Source organism: Sorex araneus, chromosome 2 (genome assembly GCF_027595985.1).
Source record: "Sorex araneus isolate mSorAra2 chromosome 2, mSorAra2.pri, whole genome shotgun sequence".
Lineage (NCBI taxonomy): Eukaryota > Metazoa > Chordata > Mammalia > Eulipotyphla > Soricidae > Sorex > Sorex araneus.
The window spans coordinates 34,990,438-35,012,997 of record NC_073303.1 but is presented as its reverse complement, the minus strand read 5'-3'; the positions used below and the strand labels follow the sequence as shown (position 1 = coordinate 35,012,997).

At 50.1% G+C, this 22,560-nt stretch overlaps 1 protein-coding gene across 1 annotated transcript; it reads left to right on the top strand.

Moving 5' to 3' along the window:
* The first annotated feature begins 4,677 nt into the window (after positions 1 to 4,677).
* PDCD7 (programmed cell death 7) lies at positions 4,678 to 15,793 on the top strand. The gene is made up of 5 exons (XM_055126575.1): positions 4,678 to 5,514; positions 8,737 to 8,875; positions 12,136 to 12,372; positions 12,761 to 12,848; positions 14,173 to 15,793. The coding sequence occupies exons 1-5, from the start codon at positions 4,702 to 4,704 to the stop codon at positions 14,294 to 14,296; spliced, it is 1,401 nt and encodes a 466-aa protein (XP_054982550.1). The 5' UTR covers positions 4,678 to 4,701; the 3' UTR covers positions 14,297 to 15,793.
* Positions 15,794 to 22,560: the final 6,767 nt, after the last annotated feature.

The following is a 22,560-nucleotide window of genomic DNA, read 5'->3' as shown; positions in this document are numbered from 1 at the left end:
ATGGTAGCCCATCCCTGACTCCACGCAAGCTAGAGATTTCAGTTACAAAACCTGCATACCTGAGTTTTTCAAGCAAATTAATTTCTGGGTAAGGCTCATCCGAGCAGTGGGGCCCGGCTGGGAGTGTCGTGGCGACTGGAGTGTGAAGGTTTTTGGCTGCCAGGGCTCTGTTTGGGCAGGCGTGGGTCCTACCCACCCGCCTCCGGGTTGCCCCAGGACTACTCAGCCTTGTGCGGGATCCGGAAGAAATTCTTCCACTTACAAATCTCTCTTGAGATTTATTTCTGTCTCTGGATCATGGCCAGTTGCCTTTGGTTTTTCAGACCCTTTCACATCAACACAAGCAAAACAACCCCTGCACAACAAGAAAATGACAGGCTTCTCCTGGCCAGTTCCCTCCGAGGCTTTAACTCTGAACTGACAAGCTGGCTTTAGTTTAATACTTCTTTGCTTGTAGTACACATGACAGTCTCACCTGTGGTGCTCTGCATCAGGGATACTGGAGGCCATTCTGTTCTCCTAAGTCTGCCAGAAAATGATGGGTTAGATTAGGATGGATGCAGTAGAAGTGGAACAATTAGATGTGTAGGTTTTCTTTTTTTTTTTTGCTTTTTGGGTCACACCCAGCGATGCTCAGGGGTTACTCCTGGCTCTGCATTCAGGAATTACTCCTGGCGGTGCTTGGGGGACCATATGGGATGCCGGGGATCGAACCTGGGTCGGCCGCGTGCAAGGCAAACGCCCTACCCGCTGTGCTATCGCTCCGGCCCCGATGTGTAGGTTTTCTTGCAAATCTGTTGGCAAATGGTATCCCAGGTGTTTTGATGGAAGCACTATCATAACTTATCTTGACAAAATTAATATTCTAATAAAGTCAATAAGTTTAGATTAAAATCTAGGGAAGAAAATTCTAAAGTTCGTAATGGAAAACTATACAGATGGTAAACAAGCAAAAGTACAGTATACACTTTGTGTCACTTAACTAAGTGCCACATCTGTAAGCTAGATGTGTAAGTTTCTAATACATGAGAAAACTGAAGCCCAGAGTAGCTACGTGGCTTTCCCAGGGCCATGCAGTTACTCACAGGATTTAACACCAACTGTACTGTTTCAGGACCTGGTCATTTACGGCTGCAGGGGAAGGATAAGGAAGACTGGGGAGATGGTTCAACAGGCCGAGTACACGCACCACATGGTCCTATCAACCCCAGGAGTGACCCCTAGTCAGGTGTGGCAATAAAAGAGGCTGCCTCTTATTTGTTTTGGGGGTCACACCTGCTGTGCTCAGAGGTCACTTCTGGTGGTGATCAGGAATTAAACCCGGTGTACTATCACTCCGGTCTTATCTCAAATTTAAAGCTAAGAACTGGACCAGAGCGACTGTACAGTGGGTAAGGCACTTGCCTTGCACACTGCTAACCCAGGTTCAATCCCTGGCGCCCCCTACAGTCTCCAGTCACTGCCAGGAGAGGTCCCTGAGCACAGAGTGAGAAGAAAGCCCTTGGGGCTGGAGCGATAGCACAGCAGGTAGGACATTTGCCTTGCACGCGGACGACTCTGGTTCGATCCCCAGCATCCCATATGATCCCCCGAGCATCGCCAGAAGTAATTCCTGAGTGCAGAGCCAGGAGTATCCCCTGTGCATCACTGGGTGTGACCCAAAAAGCAAAAAATAAAAGAGATGAAAGCCCTAAGCACTGCTGAATGTGACCCAGTCCTCATCTCACACCCCAAGAGGAAAAACATGTTTAACAATTACTCATTTTAAAAGTATAAATTAAAATCACAATAATGGGTTGGAGAAGGAGTAGTGGGGTTAAGGTTCATATACAGCCCATTCTCTTGTCACCCCAGGGCACCACAGGACCCCCTGAGCAATGCAGCCCCAAAGCCCCACCAGCCAGGTGGGGAGACTAAGAACTGCGGGGAGGTGCCCCCAAGCCTCCCCACTGTAAAAAGTAATAAAAGTGTAAGATATCACTACAACCTATTGGGATATAAAAATAGTAGCAAAAAGGTGGTTAGGATGCAGTCTCCAGAATATTCCTGGTGAAAAAAGTACAATGGCAATAGTCATTGAGGAGAGTTTTCACAGGTTGGTTTGTTTGGGGGCACACCTGATGGTGCTCAGGGTTAACTTCTGGCTCTGCGACCAGAGGTCACTCCTGACAGTGCTTGGGGACCATACGTGGTGCCAGGAATAAAACTGGGTTAGCCACATGCAAGGCAAATAAGTGCTTTACCTGCTGCACTATCTCTCCAGCCCCTGCAACTTCTTGAAAAACAAAAACAAAACAAAAAACTACTGCCATATCCTGGCCAGAGTGAAAATATCGTAGATAAGGCATTTACCTGGCACATGGCTGACCCAGGTTCAATCCCTGGCATCTTATATGGCCTCCTGAGCACCACCTGTAATTCCTGAGTGCAGAGCCAGGAATAAGCCCTGAGTATCACCAGGTGTGGTCCCCGAAACAAAACAAAAAATACTGTCATACGACTCGGAAATTGTACTCTTGACATTTAATATCACACACAGACACTCTGAAAATGTTTTTGTTTTATTTTTTGACTTTTTTTGTGTGGGGGGGTTCACACTGGTGATGCTCAGCGTTGGTTCTGGCTCTGTACTCAGAAATTACTCCTAGCGATGCTGGGGGGCTTGCGGGGGGAGGGGGGGCATGGACCATATGGGATGGCAGGGATGGAACCGGGGTCTGCCACGTGCAAGGCAAACCCTGCCTGCCGTACTATCACTTTGGCCCCTGAAAATGCTTTTAGCAGCTTGACTCATTATAGCCCCCAGGAGGAAACGGATCTTTCAACAGATTAAAAACAAAACGTGGAAATTGAAGGGAAAAGAAAGGGGCGGGGCCAGAGGAGGAAGCCGGCTGGAGTGCATAATTTGTACAGAGGAGCCCTGATTTGATGATCATTGTACTGCAAATTTCATTACCTTCCAGTATGAGCGCCAATGTAGAATTTTCCTGTGCTCATGGGTTCTTGAGAATTGTATTAAAGAGTAACATTACAAAGTTCAGGTGATTAAGAAGTTCATTATGCAGTTCAAATAAAGGGTCTGGGTTCCCATGTATTATGTCACTCATCCTCCCGACACCCCCCTGCCCCCACCCCTAATCTGGATTATCATATCCTCATCACCTTCCACATATGACAATTAGATCTTGTCCCTACCCTAGTTTGCCTTCAGCTTTCCTGATCTGAAACCTGTCTGCCTGAGAAGAACCCCGTTTCCTTTCTGTGCTTCTCTTCTGTGCCCCAGAGGTAGTCTCTAGCTACCACCACGTGCCCCTGGGTGAAACTTCTGCACTCTGTGTCTTGTCTGCTTGGCTCTGCTGTCTGAGCCTATGTCAGGAAGACACAGAGCAAGAGAGGCAAGAGAGTGAGCTTTCCTCTTCCTGTTGTTCCTCCTCCTCTACTGGCTGGGGTTTCCTTTCCCCTCCATTTTATTTTTTTCTTTTTGGGTTACACCCGGCGACGGTCAGGGATTACTCCTGGTTCTGCACTCAGGAATCACTCCTGGTGGTGCTCAGGGAACATATGGGATGCCGGGGATTGAACCTGGGTCAGTCTTGTGCAAGGCACTCTACCCAGTGTACTGTATCTCCAGTTCCTGAGGTTTCCTTTTGTCCGCTCTTATTTCCCACCCTTTCACCCTATCACCTATTCTTCATTGTATACCTTTCACGAATGGTGAGATTAAAATTAAAATACCGGATTAGATGAATTTTGGTTTATCTGGTGCTACCTCCTTCCACTCCCACTGTATTACAGGGAATGAGCCCTGAGTACCACCCCCCAATAAAGTGTGGCGTTTTTTTTTCTTGCATTACAGAGAATGAGCCCTGAGCAACACGTGTTGTTGTTTTTTTCTTGCAACACAAAGGAGCACTAATGAAAAAACTGGGTTACACTCTTTCAGTTTTGGACCACACTTGGCGTTGCTCAGGGGTTACTCTTGGCTTTGCATTCAGGATTATCCCTGGTGGTGCTCAGGGGGACCATATGAGATTCCTGGGATGCCGGTTATCGAATCTGGATCGGCTGCGTGCAAGGCAAAGCCTCTACCCGCTGTACTATTGCTCCGAGCCCCCAAAACTAGGTTGTTGTTCAGAGGACTATGTTTAATGAAAAAAAACAAATTCCAAATGGTTATGTTCTACTTGATTCCACTTGTATAACTGAAAAAAAAAAACTAAAAGATTTGCAGTTGTCAGAGATTAAAGAAGCGGATGTGGCTGTAAAGAGGAAAATGTGGGGCTGGCCAGGAGAGCGTGCTTTCCATACACAGGACCAGGGTTCGAACCCGGCACCACACGCCCCATTCAGCACTTCTCATGTAGCCCTGGAGACGGACCCCTGCAGTCTCAGGCCCTCGCAGTGAGCCCAGTGGTCTAGTATCATCGGACTCCAGGCTCTGTGACCAGTGGATTTTCTTTACTGGACAGGTAAATGCAACTCTTAGCCTCGCTGAACCCCAGGCTCGCGCCTAGAACCCAGACGCTGAGCGAACGCAACGCTTGGAAATCAGAAGGCGAAGACACGCCCCCTAGAGGGCGGGGCTTCCGGGGCGCTGCGTCGCCCGTACGATACGTCACTTCCGCCCGGAAGCAGCGGCTGCTTTCCTTCCCCGGGAGCCGCTCGCATTCCGTCAGTGCGTCGAGTCTCCCCGCGGCGGCCATGGCCCTGCCGCCCTTTTTCCCCCCGGGCCGCGCGGGCCCGCCGCCCCCCGCCCCCTTCGGCTGCCCGCCGCCGCCGCTGCCCTCTCCGGCCTTCCCGCCGCCCCTCCCGCCGCGGCCCGCCCCGTTCCTGCAGCCCCCGTTGGCCCTGCAGCCCCCGCCCGCGGCCGAGGCGGCCCGCGGCGGCAGCGCCTTCTTCCCCGGGCCGCCCCCGCCGCTGCCGCCGCCGCCGCCGCCGCCGCCCCCGTGCCGGCCGCTCCCGGGCTGCGAGTCGGGCGAGCGCGCGCGGCCGCCCTGGGGCCCGCGCTGGCTGGAGGCGCCGCCGCCGCCGCCCGACGTGCTGGGCGACGCGGTCCTGCAGCGGCTCCGCGACCGCCAGTGGCTGGACGCGGTGTTCGGCGGCCCGCGGCGGGCGGGCGGCGCGGCGGCCCCGCGCGCGCCCCCGGGGCCGAGCCTGGGCGAGGTGCGCGCGCGCCTCCGCGGGGCGCTGGGCCTGGTGCGGCGGCTGCGCGAGCTGGCCCAGGCCCTGCGCGAGGCCGAGGCGGACGGCGCGGCCTGGGCGCGGCTGCACGCCGAGGCGGCGCCGCTGCGCGCCGAGCTGGCCGGGCGGCTGCAGCTGCTCACCCAGGCCGCCTACCTGGGCGAGGCGCGGCGGCGGCTGGAGCGGGTCCGGCGCCGCCGCCTGCGGCTCCGCGAGCGCGCCCGGGAGCGCGAGGCCGAGCGGGAGGCGGAGAGCGCGCGCGCCGCGGAGCGCGAGCAGGAGATCGACCGCTGGCGGGTCAAGTGCGTGCAGGAGGTGGAGGAGAAGCAGCGGGTGAGTCGCGGGGGAGCTCTCGGGCGTCTTCGCGGGCCGCGCCCCCCTAGCCCTCATAAAGCGACGGGTGCCCCTCGGGCCTCTTGGGTGTTAGGTGGACCCAGCGCGAGTGCTTTAGGTTCACTACGGCCGTATTCGCAAAACCTAGGGTCGCACAGGGGCACAGCAGACGTCAGGTTCCCTGGCGCCTGCTCACTTAGCATTCAGGCCCTGGGTTTCGTGGTACCGCTCGGCGGTATCTGAAGGATAAATAATTCCTGACCTTAGGGAAGGGATTTTCAGGTGTTCCCCCGTTGAGGTTGATTGGTAGCTGTAGATTTATCGTATGTGGCTGTTAGAATACTGAGACAGTCTCCTTCAGTCTGCGTTGTGCTTAGGGTTGAATCCTGTCCAGTCTGCATCTGCAGAGATGATCATGTGCTTTTTGTGCTTTTACGAATGTGGTGTATACCATTAATTTCTTTGCACGTACTGAATCATTCTTGTATCTCTGAGACGAATACAACCACAAGTGATGTATGAGGCAATTAATATATTTTATTGAATAACTTGGCACTCTAATTGCCAAGAGTTGACTAACCCCACACCAGGCTATGCCTAGGGGTTCACTTCTGTTTCCTTGGGACCAAATGACAGAATCTTTTTTTTTTTTTTTAATGTAGGAGTACTGCGATTTATTCAGCCATTGATTATACTGATTTAATTGGGCGTTTTACTTTAAACATTTTTTTAAATTTAATATTCTTGAGATAAGCCATTACAGAGCTGTTCATGATTGGGTTTCAGTCATATAATGATCCAGCACCATCCCTCCACCAGTGTACATTTCCCACCACCAATGCCCCCTGTTTTCCTACCACCATCCCCCAATACACCATCCCCCAGCCCAGCCTCCCTCTGTGGGAGGCACTTTCCTTCTTGCTCTCTCTCTCTCTCCTTTTCCTTTTGCAAGTGCAGGATCTAATCAGACTTTAAGCCTGGTCCTACCTCTCAGGCTCAGATCGTTGTGTGGAAGTTTGGAACCACTTCGAGTCCCCAGGCTCAGCAGTTTCTTGGGCATTTTGCTCCGGTTCTTCTGTGCACCATGTCTTGAATCCTTGTGAGCCCAAAGTGCAGTGGCTGCTGCTTCGTCTCAGTTTTACCCCTTGTGCAGTGGAGGTGAAGAGCATTTGCTTGCTGATTTGGGGTCAGGTTGTCTGATAGCAGAACCTGTTGATCTTGAGTAGAGGTCGAGGTCAGTGGGAACTTGGTCAAAGATTTGTTCGGGTCAGTGGTGTTCAGCTGCTGGTCTGCAGGGTAGGAAGGTTGGAAGCTCTGGTGTGTGACTGATTCTCATGGTTGGGTGCCAGTGATCATGACTCCCTTCCCTCTCCTCAGCACAGGCAGCTCGAGTCTGGTGTAATTACTGCCCTTGGCTCTGGTAAAAGTCCCCTCTGAGGTGTAGAAATGGAAGCATTTATTCTTAGCCTCCAGGAGTTCTAGTACTTGAAGCTGTGTACCACCAGCGGCTCACACTTGCATGTGGCTTTAGGGAAGGTCACTTGCAGAGGGCGCCTGAGTCAGCTTGGTAGACATTAGTGGGGATGTCATAGGTGCATGGTCCGGTACTGGGTTGAAAAGTAGAAGGATTTAGTCTTCACACCTGAGGATCCATGTGTGGCCCATGATTTGACAGTCGACCAGGGTTTCTCTCCTCTCCGCACTTGCCCGCCAGCCTGGCTCCAGTGTTAGGGGCCATGTGACCCTAGAGGGAAACCAGGGAAGGAGTATTCAAACCACCGAGGACAGTATCGGGAACCTTCCTGGATGGTTGAGTTACATTTGCACTGGGAGCTGAAGGTAGTGTGGGTGAAAGCAATGGGTGCAGTTCCAGGCCTGGGAGGAATCTAGGCGGAAGAGACACTAGCAGCTCTCCCACAGCTCTCCTGCTGGGACTCCGGCACACACTACTTGACTGGTGGGAAGGAGCCTTATTTTTTTATTTGGAGTTTGTGGGGTGTCACAATCCTCTGTGCTTGGCTTACTTCCGGCTCTGCACTCAGAGATCACTCCTGGTGGGGCTTGGGGGACCATAGGTGGTGCCAGCGGCCAAACACAGGTCAGCTGTGTACAATGCAAGTGCCTTCCCCGCAGTACTGTTTCTCTGGCCTGGGGATGGGTATTTTATTAATTTAATTAACTGGACTGGGAGGGAGTTGCATCCCTGGTGATACTCAGGGCTTACTCCTCGCTCTGCATTCAGGGATCACTCCTGGTAGTGCTTAGGGAACCATATGGAATGCTGGAGATTGAAGCCAGGTTGGCCATTCGCAAAGCAAAGCAAATGATCTCCCCCCTGTACTATCTTTCTGGCCCCCTGGGGAGGGGTATTTTAGCCAGGAGGATACTCTTGACACCCACATAACATCAGAGATGGGCTCCGTGAGTAGTGCCCCGAGGGACCAGCTAACTTAGTGCGCGTGTGGACCAATCAGGAGAGTGGGGGTGGTACCTGGATGTTTGAAAGGCCATCCAGGCTTGCTGGGCCTCTGACCTGGTTCCTGGTTTCCTGATAGTCTGAGTCTTAGCGCTCAGGATTCTGTGCTGCGAGCAAGTAAGGTGAGCTGGACGCAACTCTTCCCTGAGCCACGCTCCGAGGGAACTGAGGGGACAAAGACAAGCCCTCCTCTGAGTGCAAAGAGAAGGGCCTGAATTCGGGACTGGGACACATCCGAGCTGCGCGGCCGCAATTGCAGCCGCGCAAACTTTTCTAAAACCTGAAAACATATAATCTTTTAATGGAAAACCAATTATCAAATGCTTCCTTAGTAGGGTTATCTTGTTTGGGGGTATAACTCCCACAACAATAGTGAGTTTTGTGTTGAAATGTGGAACATAATCAAGGTAAAGAGAAAATGAAGTGAAATTCATCAGTTATACAGTTGGGGTGGGGGGCGGGGGGTACACTGGGGATTTTGGTGGTGGAATATGGGCACTGGTGAAGGGATAAACCTGAGAACTTTGTAACTTTCCACATGGTGATATAAATAAATAAATAAAAATAAAAAATAAAAATGTTTTGACAGAAAAAAAAAAAAGAGAGAGAAGGGCCTAAAGATGGTCGTGGCCTCAAGAGGGGGGTGGCAGGACGCAGGAAGTGGTCTCTGAAGATGGGGACTCAGGGCTGCTCTAGGGTGAGGCCAGTCCTGATCTCACGTCTCCTGGGCTCTGCTTCTCCCTCAGGAGCAGGAACTTAAAGCAGCTGCCGACGGCGTCTTGTCGGAGGTGAGGAAGAAGCAAGCAGACACCAAACGGATGGTGGACATTCTCCGGGCGCTGGAGAAGCTCAGGAAGCTCAGGAAAGAGGCTGCAGCGAGGAAAGGTAACAACAGGGGCTCTGTACTGCCACTGCGTTTCTCCTCTCACCTCACTCTCCCGCCCTGGCCTCACACAGTTCTTGGAGGAAAAGGGCTTTGACACGGTGTTGCTTCCACCGAGTAGGGTGGCTGGATTGTCGGCAGGAAGCTGCAGAAATGCCCGGGGCTTCGGAGAGGCAGGTATGGGGACCTGCTGTGCTGGCTCCTGACTCCTCCATTCTGCAGGCTCTGCATGGCAGATGCCTCTCAATGACTGGGTGCCCTGTCCCTGCGCCAAGTGACGCAATCCTAGTCCTACTGGGCACAGGAAGTGGGTTTTGAAAACTTTGATGCTCCTTCAGAAACGTTTCAACCCGAAACAGTGTTGAGGCATGTTGGGGGCAGTCCCAGTGATATTCAGCCTGGTGGGCCCATGGTTTGGTGCTAGGGCTCGAGGTTGTGTTGTGGTGCTTGTGGGTCTGCTCTGGGCCACCCTATGTGTTTGAGAGTCTCTGAGGCTACAGGCCACATCTGGTGATGCTTTAGGGCTTTCAGAGCTGTACCCAGCAGGGGACCACGTGGTGCTGGGTTGGACCTGTCTGGCACGTTCAGCTCTAACTGCTGTACTATCTCTTAGCCCCTGCACCTGTTGTTTTTTGTTTTGTTTTATTTTTGTTTTTGCTTTTTTGGGTCACACCCAGCGATACTCAGGGATTACTCCTGGCTCTGCACTCAGGAATCACTCCTGGCGGTGCTTGGGGGACCATATGGGATGCTGGGAATTGAACCTGGGTTAGCCACATGCAAGGCAAATGCCCTACCTGCTATGCTATCGCTCCAGCTCTGCACCTGTTTTTTGAAGAGTACGAATAGAATACGGACTGTGATTGTTTAAAGTTCCCCAACCTACTCGACTGTCCCTTTGTCATGCCTCTAGGAGCAGCAGCACCACGGGCAGGCAGGCCAAGTTTCTCAGCAGAAGTCTGATCTGGCCATGCCCTGAGCCCCACAGTTGCTTTTCATTTTCCTCTCTGGTTCTTTGCTCTTGCCAGTCTATTTACCTTAAAGGTCCTCTGTCCCATCTTTGCCATTTTTAAGTTCTCAGTGTTCTGCAAAAAACAAATACAGATGCAACATGCTCCATCCACCCCTACCCAGGCAGGTGAACTCACCTGCACCTTGTGCAGGCAATTCACTGGTCTTGTTTCATAGGTTGTCGAGAATTGGCATTCACCGGGTGTATCTGAGAGAACACAGGTTAGCGTGTTGAGGAAAACAAGTGAGTTTTCCTGTGTGGTTTAAAATATATAATTATTTGGGGCCAGAGGATTGATACAGTGGGTAGGGTGTTTGCCTTGCATATGGCTGACCTGGATTCAGTCTCCAGCATACTATACGGTCCCCTAAGCCCTGCATTGATGGGTGTGGCCCTAAAACAAACAAAAATTACAAACTTATATAACTGTAAAGTATAAATGAAGCTGTGATTCTTTCAGACTCACTAATTTTGCTGTGATACGGCCTTCATGCGCTCATCCAGGCCTGTTCACTGCTGAGTTCACTTCTGCACAGAGCAGCTGACCAGGGGCCGGAGAGATAGGACAGCAGGTCGGGCGTGTCCATCATAGTTAGAGGGAGTCAGGCATCTCCTGTGTCTCCCCGTGAGAGCAGAATCTCAGTGCTGTGGTTCACGACTCTGAGCTCGTGTGTTTCATGGAGGACAGTGTCTGGTGACCCCAAAGCCCATCACCTCAGCAACCTTGGAATAATGCGTATCCCCAGCTGCCTCAGAGGGACTAGTCACTCCACAGTGTGGGCAGCACCTTGGCCAAGAACTTGCTGCCTGTGACGGGGAGTGGCACCTTGCAGGGGTGCCCTTGGAGAGCAACCCAGTAGTGACTCGCTAGAGGAGTGCCTGATCAGTGTCAGCCTTGGTCGTGGGGTGGCTGACATGTGCCCTTGGCGGGGCAGCCCACAGTGGCGGTGAATGGCGGCCAAGTGCAGGCCCACCTGGCTCTGCTCACGGGGGCTTGTGTGACTGGGAGGTCTGGCTGCAGCCGTGCTGGCGGAGGCCCCTGCTGCCATGCCTGTAAAGCAGAGTAAGGGAGCACTGCCATGGGCACCTGAGACTGCCGCTGTGACTCCAGGCAAAGCGCCCTTCCAGCTGCTGCGGTTCAGCAGCGGGGCCAGCGCCAGGGCCCAGCAGTCAGCGCCATCGTTTGGGGTCTGTGCTGATGGAATTAGACCTGCCATGGGGTGGGGCTAAGGTGGGCTGGCTGTGCCTGCACGAGCTCAGCAGGAGCGGGAGGTAGAAGGTAGTGTGGAAGGCATGCGGCTCTGAGTGCGGCATGTCCCGGAAGCCAGAATGTTGCCCTGTCTGGAGCCCCTGGGATCAGGGCAACTGCGGCTCTGTGGAGCCCTTGCTTGTGCAGGGGCCTGTGACTGGGTTGAGGGGATGGCATTGAGGGGTACGGCAAGCACCACAGGGATTGCTCACAGCTGCTCATGGCCACAGAGTGACTCTTTGCCGAGCTCAGTGAGCATTTCCCCTCAGCCTCCACGAGGAGGCCGTGCCCAGCAGTGTGTAGGGCGGCTGCCACCGTGGCTCCCTGTCCCTGCAGGTGCAGACTGACCTGCACGCAGAGTCACAGTGCAGTTGACACTGACCCCGGAAGAAAGTGACCGTGACTTGTAAAACCTCCGGCCTGATGCATGGAAAGGAGACAGATGCCCTGAGGGGCTTACTGGGTGTTTCCCAGAGCAGTGAGCTCCCCAGGGGCTCGTGGGAAGACAAGCGGTCTGGACTGTGGGTGCCTGTGACCAGGAGCTGCTCCTGTGGAGCCCCTGCCGGGGCTGTGAGCTCTCACGCCCAGCCTTTAGCTCTGCTCTGCCTGCCTGTGAGAGCTGGAGGACCAAAACCACTGGGAATCAGATCCAAGGTCATGTGCTAGGGTCCAGAGAGTCCAAGGAAGCTGGGCAGGTGAAACTGGAGACTGTAAACCGTCGTGGCTGGTGGGCTGAAGCGATAATACGGCGGGGAGGGTGTTTGTGGCCAACCCGGGTTCGATCCCCAGCATCCCATATGGTCCTTTGAGCCCCACCAGGAGTGATCCTTGAGTGCAGGGTCAGGAGTAACTCTTGAGCACTGCCAGGTGTGACAGCAAAACAAACGTGACAGAGTTTACAAGTTCATACTCTCTGAGTTGCCTTCTGAGTCTGCTTCTCAGAATGCGGGTTTGGGGTTGGGAGAACGCCAGACCTAAATGCCTTTGCGTGTCTTTCCCAGGAGTTTGTCCGCCAGCTTCAGCCGATGAGACCTTTGAGCACCATCTTCAGCGACTGAGAAAACTTATAAAGAAACGCTCTGAACTGTATGAAGCTGAAGAGAGAGCCCTGAGAGTGATGTTGGAAGGAGAGCGAGAGGAAGAGAGGAAAAGAGAATTAGAAAAGAAGCAGCGGAAAGAGAAAGAGAAATTTCTACTTCAGAAGCAAGAAATTGAGTCCAAATTATTTGGGGATCCAAGTAAGTTCCTCTATCCAGGGATAAAAGGAAGTGACTAGATGATTCCTGTTCTCGTGGGTCATCCCAGCTGGAATGACGAGGGGATGGGTAAGCCACAAATGATCCCAGGATTGGGAATCATGGATAAAGGTAAAAGGTAGTTGATCGGATTGTTGGAATCCTGGGCCAGCCCCCTTGACTTAAGAAACACACTCTGCATGGGGCTAGAACAATAGTACTACGGGTTGGGTGCTTGCCCTGCGTGCAGCAGACTCCAGTTCAATCCCCAGCACCCCAGGACCCTGCCAGGAGTGATCCCTGAGCACCACCTGGTGTGACCAAAACCAAAATCCAAAAAAGGAAATACCCTTCTAGGTATGAGGTGTGATGACTGTGCTTTCTCTTGCAGGTGAATTCCCACTCGCTCACCTCCTGCAGCCCTTCCGGCAGTATTATCTCCAAGCTGAGCACTCGCTGCCCGCGCTCATCCAGATAAGGTCAGAGGGCAGCCTGCAGCTGCCTGTCCCTTGCCCTGCCACCACCCCATTCCTAGGAAGAAAGAGCTGGGGAGGCCCTTTCTTCCTTATAAGCTTCCAAATTTCAGGGGTGTTGCAGCTTTTTATCAGCCATTGATGCAACACTATGCTGTCTTTGTATACTTTTTTGGTAAAGAAGCCTTATTTAATTACATTATTGGTTAGTTGACATTGAGTTCAATGAACATGCAAGAACAAAGGTTTGTGTGGCACCTGTATTCTCAATAACGGCCAGAGAGATAATACAGCGGGTAGAGTGTTTGCCTTGCATGTGACCAGCCTGGGTTTGATGCCCAGCATCCCATATGGTTCCCCTACCTCCAGCACCACCAGGAGTGATCCCTGAGCATTGTCAGGCATGGCCCAAAAACTAAAATTTAAAATAAAAAATTTGAAAATAAAAAAGTTTTCTCAACTGATAATTTAAAAAATATATATGCTAGCCAGCACCTCATCACCTGGGTACTCACATTACCACCCTTTGCACGGGAAAAACTAGATATAAAGGACGAATTCCACATGGTGTTTGCTGTCCCGGGAGCTTTGCTACTAAGGCTGATGCATGGATGACAGACAGCAGGGAGTGTGGAAAACCAGTGACAAGGTGTGTGTCCTGGGAGGGAAGGGTACTGACTAGACTGCAGAAGGAAGGCTTGACAGCGGAGGAGCAGAGAACACGAGCAGTGGTGTCTTCCTCCGCCTCAGCTGGGAACATGCACGCCAGACAGTATGTTCTAACCCCCATACTGGTTAGTTGTTATCTGAAAACTGTATTCATCATTTGGCTATCTGTCCGTAAGATTGTAAGTCATTTGCAGTAATCCCCTTTATAGGTGCATTCTGCTCCAGGTGAGGCTCAAAGTCACAACCCCAGCATGGCTCACAAGCGTACTGTCTTATAAGTACTGCGCGCTAACCGATTGCACCACTGGAGCCACACTGGATGTGGGCATAAAGAAATACATGCCGCATGGTCCTAGAGTAGAGTTGTGTAATCGGATATCAATTACTTGAAAGCAGTCTTTTTCAAATTCTTTTTTTGTTTGGGGCCTGCACTCAGAGGTACTCAGGAAGCTGAGTACTCTTTGCTCAGGGGTCACTCTTGGTGGGGCTTGGGGAACCATATGGGTGTCGGACTGAACCTGAGTCAGTCGCGTGCAAAAGCAAGTGACTTCCCGCGGTGTTATCATTGCTCCAGTCCCTGAAAGCTAACCCTGAAAGTAAGATCTTTATACGTGCTTGGAACACAAAAGAATGACCATTTGTTCTACACTGTTCTGTTAAGGCACGATTGGGACCAGTACCTGGTGCCGTCGGATCACCCCAAGGGTCACTCCGTTCCCCAAGGATGGGTTCTTCCCCCGCTCCCCAGCAACGACGTCTGGGCAACCGCTGTTAAGCTGCAGTAGTGAAGATGCTCGCGGAGTGTGTCTGGCCCAGCTCCTGCTGCTGCATCTTGGCTGTGGACTGAGTGGCCTCAGCGGTGGCTCGGAAGCCACTTGGGTGCCTGCTGTGCGGAGGCGGTGAACTGGGGGACCTGCCGTCAGCTCTGAGTAGAAGCCTTGGTTCGCCAAAGCGGCCTCTGTTTTGAGGGGCTGACTTGAGACCAACCTACTCTTTATGCAGTGTGTGATGCTGGTCAGTGCACGGAGTACACCACACACAGCACCTCGCAGCTTTCCAGCACTGAGTGTGAAAGCAGCCCGGCTGCAGAAACTTTGTCCTTTCTGCCAGAGAACCCCCTCACGTCCAGGAAGAATCACCAGAAACACTTGTGTGTTTGGGAGCCACACCTGGCGTTGCTAAGGGGCTACTCTGCCAAACAGTGCCTGTGCCCGACTGAGCTGGCCTCCTGCGTGCGAAGCCAGTACCCCGTCCACGGAGCTCTGTCTGGCCCTCAGAAGCATTGCCTGTGCCAGAGGCAGGACTGTGTTGAGGGCACTTGCCTTACAAGTGGCTGACCTGGGTTCAATCTTCCATGTCCCATATGGTCCCCTAAGCACTGCCAGAAGTGATCGCTGAGCACAGAGCTAGGAGTAAGCCCTGAGCACCGCTGATGTGTGATGCCCGCAAAAGAGAGGGGAAAAAAAACCTTCTCTTTAATTTTGTTAATCTCACTTTTGGTGCAGTTTGAAAGTGTCGGTTGGGCTTGCAGGACACTGCTGGCCTTGACTGGTGGCTGTGGGAAACGCTGGAACATGGAGAGCACCTGCAGCCATGGGGTGGGTGGGTGGGTCGGAGTGGATGGTGACATTCCTCTTTTTACTTAGGAGGACCTTAAGGAAAGCACCTTTTGGCAGGTGGCTTGGGCCATGCCTGGACTCAAGCCACTCACTCGGAATGTGCTCGGACTAGCTTTTCCCATGCCCAGTCACCTTCATGCAAGGCAGTACTTAACCCTGCACTGTGTCTTGGCCCTGAAAGCACCTCTTCGTAAAATTTCTAACAGTTGAGACTCCCAGGAAGGAAATTTATTTCCTTAGAGGGATGGAACCTTGACCTGTATCAGTCATGTGATGCCTTGGGGTCTGTAGAAATTTCTTAGGAACCCCCAAAATGGGTATGTCATGAAAGTAAGGTGGAAACCGATGAAAATAGATTAATTTTTAAATATTCTTTATTTTTTTAATTTTAATTTAATTTTTTTTCTTTTTGGGTTATACCCAGTGATGCTCAGGGGATACCCCTGGCTCTGCACTCAAATTATTCCTGGTGGTATTCGGGTGACCTTATGGGATGCCAGGGATCAAACCCAGGTTGGCTACTCCAGCCCCTTTTTATATTTTTTAATAAATGCTATTGTACCTGGAGATGTTCATATGTCTGAGTTTTGTTTTGCTTGCTTGTCATTTATTGTGTTATTTAAATAATATTTAAATTAAATTATTTAAATATTTAAAATTTCAGTTTGAGACTTTGTCCCCATTTGTTGCCTCTCAAATTATTCTACACTTTCCACATCAATGAACCATGCTTCACTCCTGAATTTATTTAGTTGGGGGAGGTGGTTGTCCACTCTTTGGTACTGGGCCGAAAAAGCTGCGCTGGGCTGGGCCACATGTAAAACAAGTGCTTTAACACTAGCTCTAGTCCTGTCACTCCTGAATTTAAGTTTATTGAGTAGTCATTTGGTATAAAGTTATATGTCAAGCATTTGTTTTTTTGCAGAATATATACAGCTCACACTATGCAGAAAATGACCATGAACTTTGGAAGTAATTTCATCCAGTTGCAATCTTCCAGGAGCAAGATGATAATTAAATTTGTTTAATTAGTTAATTTGTTAAATTTGCACTGTTAGGTATACATACTGTGCATAAAGAATGAACAAGATTCTCCCAATTATACCTAGCTTACAAACATAAAATCTGATGTGTTTGGCCTCATAAGCCTACAGTACTATGTGCCCCTTTGTCAAGTTTTCATTACTTGGTCTCTGATGAGACGCACAAGTGTCAAAGATGAGTCACGTGATGCCGGGGAACTTGGCCACAGAAACCTCTACTGACGGGAGCAGGGAGCATGAAAACCCAGAAAAACAACCCAAGGAGAAAAAATTGGTCCTAGATGAAAAAATAAGTTTTCTTTCATTCCTGCTTGAAAAAGGAAGCATTATTTGCCTTTTTAAGAGTTTCCTGATTTGGGCTGGAGTGATAGCACAGTGGGTAGGGCATTTGCCTTGCACGCGGTCAAGCTGGGTTCGATTCCCAGCATCCCATAGGGTCCCCGAGCATTGCAAGGAGTAATTCCTGAGTGCAGAGCCAAGAGTGACCCCTGTGCATAGCCAGGTGTGACCCAGAAGGAAAAAAAAATGTTGCCCGGTTTGCCGTTTGCCTTGTGTGGAAACAACTACAGATATTTAACAAGTTCAGAAAAAAAAAGGATCATTGACAAATTGTTCTTAGAATATTATGTCATTATAATCTAATTTTTTTTAATGAAGCTTTCAGGTTTAAGTCTCAGTCATACAGTGATCAAACACCCATCTTCACCAGTGCACATGTTCCACCACCAAGAACCCCAGTATGCACCCCCCACCCCGCACCCTGCCTGTGTGGTAGATGATTTTCACTTTACTCTCTCTTTACTTTGATTACATCCAATTTTTGGCAGAAAACCCACTATTATTACTTGGAATTTTCCCCCAACAATCAGAGCTGCGGAAAAGGCATCATCGGATAATTTGTTTTCTGTTGCTGATGATGAAGAGCATATGATGTCGCATGGCTTTGACAGTGGCTGCACAGTCTTGGAATTCTGGTATTTTAGTAATTAAGTCCAGAGGTATTTCTGCCAGCAGCTGCTGTGTTCCGAGATTGGTTTGTGTGCCCCTGGGATCATGGCCGTTCAGGATCAGAGGAGCCATTCTTGGGCGGCCACTTGGGGTCTCCTTTGGGCTGGGAGCAGGGCCGGTTCCGCCCCCCCCACCCCTGCCATCTGGAGATTCCCCGAGTGTCCCATCACTGCAAGCTCCTACCTCTCTGTCCAATTGGCTCTGAAAGGTGGCAGCCGCCATGCTGCCGCAAAGGGGAAAAGGCCGAAGGACAGAAACCCTTCCCCTCCCAGGGCGGCACATGGCCCTAGCTTAGTTCACAGACCAGGAGCATTTCTGCCAGCAGCCACTGCGTTCAGAGATTGGTTTGTGTGCCTCTGGGATCATGGCCGTTCAGGGGCAGAGGAGCCGTTCCTGAGTGGTTTTTTTGTTCATCAGGAAAGGTTGCCGGTCGCATAAGCGGCCACGCAGTTTGGAGAAAGAGTCCTGGGCCCCACATACCGGAGCCATGTTTGTAGAAGCTCGTGGTCACCGGGATTCCATCTGGAGAAGGCGGGGAGATTGCACCTGCTCCATCTGGGGCACCCCGGTGTTACCGGCTCGGTCTGAGGTCTGGAGCATTCTTTGGCATTGTGGAGCCCACTGGCCAGGATTCTTCATTGCTCTTTTTAAAATGTGGAAATCTTTAGACATAAAGAGAGTAGTACAGTAATCTTCTCATATTCAGATTCAAATACCAATTAGGGTCGATCCTGTCTAATCTGGACCTTTACCGCTCATTTTGGATCTTTTGTTTTTCAAGTGAGGGGTGCATTGGGCCACACAAGCAGCCCTCAGGGGTTACTCCTGGCTTTGTGCTTAGGGATCAGTTGTGACAGTGGCTGGCTTGGGGGACCATATGGGTGACTAGGATTGAACCCAGGTTACAGGCAAGGCCATATGTGCTGGACTATTGCTCTGGCTCAACAATCATTTTCTTTTTTTTCTTTTTTGGGTCTCACCCAGTGCTGTACAGGGGTTACTCCTGGCTCTGCACTCAGGAATTACTCCTGGCTGTGCTCGGGGAACCATATGGGATGCTGGGAATCGAACCCGGGTCGGCCACGTGCAAGGCAAATGTCCTAGCCGCTGTGCTATCACTCTAGCCCCAATCATTTTCTTTTGAAGGGTTCCCATGGGTTTGGATTTTGGTTCTGTTGAGCCACACCCCGCACTGTTCAAGGGCTGCTCTCAGCTCGCTGATCAGGGGTTACCCCTGGCAGAGTTTTGGGGGCCATATTTGTTGGCTCCCTGCCTCTGCGGCATGCACTCCAGCCCTTTGAGCTTTCTCTACACACCCCCACTTTGGAATTTCTAATTGCTTTCTATGATGGCATGTACCTCTTCTCCCATATTTCCTATAATGTAATATGGTGATACTATTGGGCATGTAAAACTGAGTTCTAATTGTAGTTGAGTTTGAGTTGTGAAGGGCAAAGGAACACAGGGGGTCATGCTGTCATTCTTTTGGAACGGGTGAGATGAGCCAAAAGAAGTAGAGTAAATTTTTTTGATAATATTTCAGAGAGGGGGCTGGCTCAATCGCACAGCAGGTTAGGTGCTTTCCGTGCGCACAGCTGACCTGGATTCGCTCTCCAGCATGCCGTATGATCCCCTGAACCCACAGGAGTGATCCCTGTTTACAAAGCCAGGACTAAGCCAAAGGACTGCTGGTCTGTATCCTATCCCCGCCATCCTAATCCCCACCCCACCCCCACCCCCACCCCCACCCCGCGCCCAACACACACAAATGGTTATTTCAGTGAGGTGGTATGTACTCCCTTCAGGAAGACAAATGGTTGTTTTTATTAGCTATTAGCTATTAGCTCAGCAGCTATTCATTCATATGGGTTTGCAAAATAATGATAGTTCAGTTCTGCCGCTCTCTTGAATTACCAGCTGGAATACTTCTGGAAAGAGAAACATCCCCTTATCAAAAATTTTCTTCCCATGGCACAAAGGATATGGGAAGGGCTAGAATTTGCTTAATGAATTTTCAAAGTAACAAGCTGGTTCCTTAACGTCTTTAAAACATCACCAGTGAATGCTTTGTTTTAAGTGTTAAGAGCGTGAATCTAGATATAATTGTATTTAAACCCATTGTCATTTATTGATGACCTCATAATTGTATTTAAACCCATTGCCATTTATTGATGGCCTTATTGACCAGTGGGACTCTTAGTTCCTGAATTCCCTCTCAGCCCCAGTGTATTATTTCAGGTTTGTCATATATATATATATATATACATATATATATACACATATATATATACATATGTATGTATATATATTTTAACAGTTTTGGTTTGGAAGCCACACCCAGCAGTGCTCAGGGGCCACTCCTGGCTCTGTGCTCAGGGATCATCCCGGTGGTGCTTAGGGGACCATGTGAGGTCTTCAGGGTTAGCTGCATGCAAGGCAAGTGCCTTAACCTCTATGCTGTCTCTTCGGGCCTTCTTCTGTTTTAGGGTTTTGTTTTGTTTTTTTCTTTGCTTTTTGGGTCACACCCGGCGATGCACAGGGGTTACTCCTGGCTCTTCACTCAGGAATTACTACTGGCAGTGCTCAGGGGACCACGTGGAATGCTGGGATTCGAACCAGGGTCGACCGCGTGAAGGCAAACACCCTACCTGCTGTGCTATCGCTCCAGCCCCTGTTTTAGGGTTTTTGTTTGTTTTGGTTGGTTGGTTGGTTTTGAGGTCATACCTGGTGATGCTCAGGGCTTGGTCCTGGCTCTGAGCTCAGGGATTACACCTGGATGACTTGGGGGTGCATATGGGATGCAGGAGATCAGACCCATCAGCCACATGCAAGGCAAGCACCCTACCCACTGTACTCTTTCTGGCCCCAGGCCTTACTTCTTCTTTAGTGGAAAAGGCATTCATAGATCACTGTGTGCATGATATGGGCATTTGTTAGTGATTATGAGTCTCATTTGCAGTTGGAGCTAGGAACTCCAGTTTCCCTGAGTCTCTGGCCATTTTCTAAATCATGTCTTTTTTATGCTTAGATATAAATTCTCTATCTATTGAAAATAAATTAATGAAAATAGAAAAAAAACAAATTCATAGACAAGCCAGAAAGTTAACCAATTGTGTGTGGACCCACAGCCTATATTCCTCAGGCCAACAAATTATGAAATGAAGGGATTAGTTATCAGCTAATGTTACTCGGCGTGTTCGACTCTAGTGCTTGAGTTTATGACGCCAAAGGATTTGGCTAGGAGTGAGCCAAATAAATGGCTCTAATTTAAGACCATTCATGTTCCTGAGTCCATGTGACTCAGGTAAGGAGATAGTAAGAAGCTTAGCTGGGATTATACCATCTGCTGTAACAATTCACATCTACAAGTATTGTCCCCAGGGAAGCTGTTCTGGAAATTGCAAGGTAGGTACAAAGGGTATCTTTCTTAGTTCCAAAGATATGTATATAATATATATATATATATGGAGAGAGTATGCATGCTATTTAGTATTAACATTATTAGTGAAATATATTTTTTAAAGATTTTTACATTTATTTTAAATTTATTTATTTTTTCTTTTTGGGTCACACCCGGCGATGCACAGGGGTCACTCCTGGCTCTGCACTCAGGAACTACCCCTGGCAGTGCTCAGGGGACCATATGGGATGCTGGGAGTCGAACCCGGGTCGGCCACATGCAAGGCAAATGCCCTACCCACTGTGCTATCACTCCAGCCCCTATCAGTGAAATATTTTAGGGAATAGAGACTATAAGCAAGTTTTCAGTGGAAAAAAATTTAATACTTTTAACCATAATCTATTTCCATATGGTGGCTATTTACTTGTTCTGGTGCCAGGGGTCACACCAGGCCTCCTAAATGTGCGTGAGTGCGCCCTCACTGAGCGCATCCCAGTTCCAAGCTGTTCACGTTGGTGTGGGCACACAGGGGTCTGTGGCTTGCCACTTCTGCATACCCATGAAAAATTTGTTTCCAGGGCTTAGAGAGACAGTACAGCGGGTAAGGCATTTGCTTTGCATGCAGCCTACCCAGGTTCTATCCCTGGCATCCCATATGGTCCCCCAAGTCCCTCCAGGAGTGATTCCTGAGTGCAGGAGTAACCCCTGAGCACTGCTGGGTGTGGACGCTCTCCCCCTCAAAAAATTTGCTGCCGGGGCTGGAGCGATAGCACAGCAGGTAGGGTGTTTGCCTTGCACTTGGCCGACCTGGGTTCGATTCCCAGCATCCCATATGGTCCCCTGAGCACTGCTGGGGGTAATTCCTGAGTGCAGAGCCAGGAGTAACCCCTGTGCATCACTGGGTGTGACCCAGAAACAAACAAACAAAAAAAACTTGCTGCCAGTGTTAAGTTTCATTGCCTTTTGGAATCCGGTAAGTTTCTCATAGTCTTTGGAGCAAAGATTGCAGCCTTTGAGGCGACTGTGTCTAGAGAACATAACTCTGCAGAGTACTAAACACTTTCTGCTCAACTTGACGTAGTGCTTGCCAGCATCTCCATACCACGACTTGAATAGTGCTCTTGGAGAAATCATTTTAATGTCATATTTGTGAGAGTCAATATTAAGTATTAGAGACATAATGAGGGGTTAGCAGACAGGATTAGATCTAGAGTAGCACAATGGTCAGACAGATAATTAGTTGGTTATAATTGTGATAAATATCATAGTGAATAGGTGTTCAGTGAGGAACCATCTTTAACTGTATTTTAAATCTCAGAACCTCAATCAATATGAGGTTTTCTTCTAAAAAAAAGGCACTTTGTAACAAATTTACATTTTCACTGTACATATATCAAGTGTGGGCTGGAGCCATAGCACAGCGGGTAGGGCGTTTGCCTTGCATGCAGCCAACCCAGGTTTGATTCCTCTGTCCCTCTCGGAGAGCCCGGCAAGCTACCGAGAGTATCCCACCCGCACGGCAGAGCCTGGCAAGCTACCCGTGGCGTATTGGATATGCCAGAAACAGTAACAGCAAGTCTCACAATAGAGATGTTACTGGTGCCCACTCGAGCAAATCAATGAGCAACAGGATGACAGTGATACAGTGATAAAATAATGTGCTGAATACTTTGAGAAACAAAGGCATAGCTGTATAAGATTAATTAGGCATTTAAAAATTATTTTTCTTTGGTTTTTGGGCCACATCCCATGGTGCTCAGGACTTACTCCTGATTTTATGCTCAGGGATCACTCCTGGTGGTGCTCGGGAGACTATCTGGGATGCCAGGGATCAAACCCGGGTTGGCCGAGTGCAAGGCAAGTGCCCTCCCTATGTGCTGTACTTATCTCTCTGACCCTACATCGTGGTTTGAAATGTTTCCTTCAGATCCAGTGCATGGAACAGAATTATAGCCCTCCCCCACCCACACACACACAAA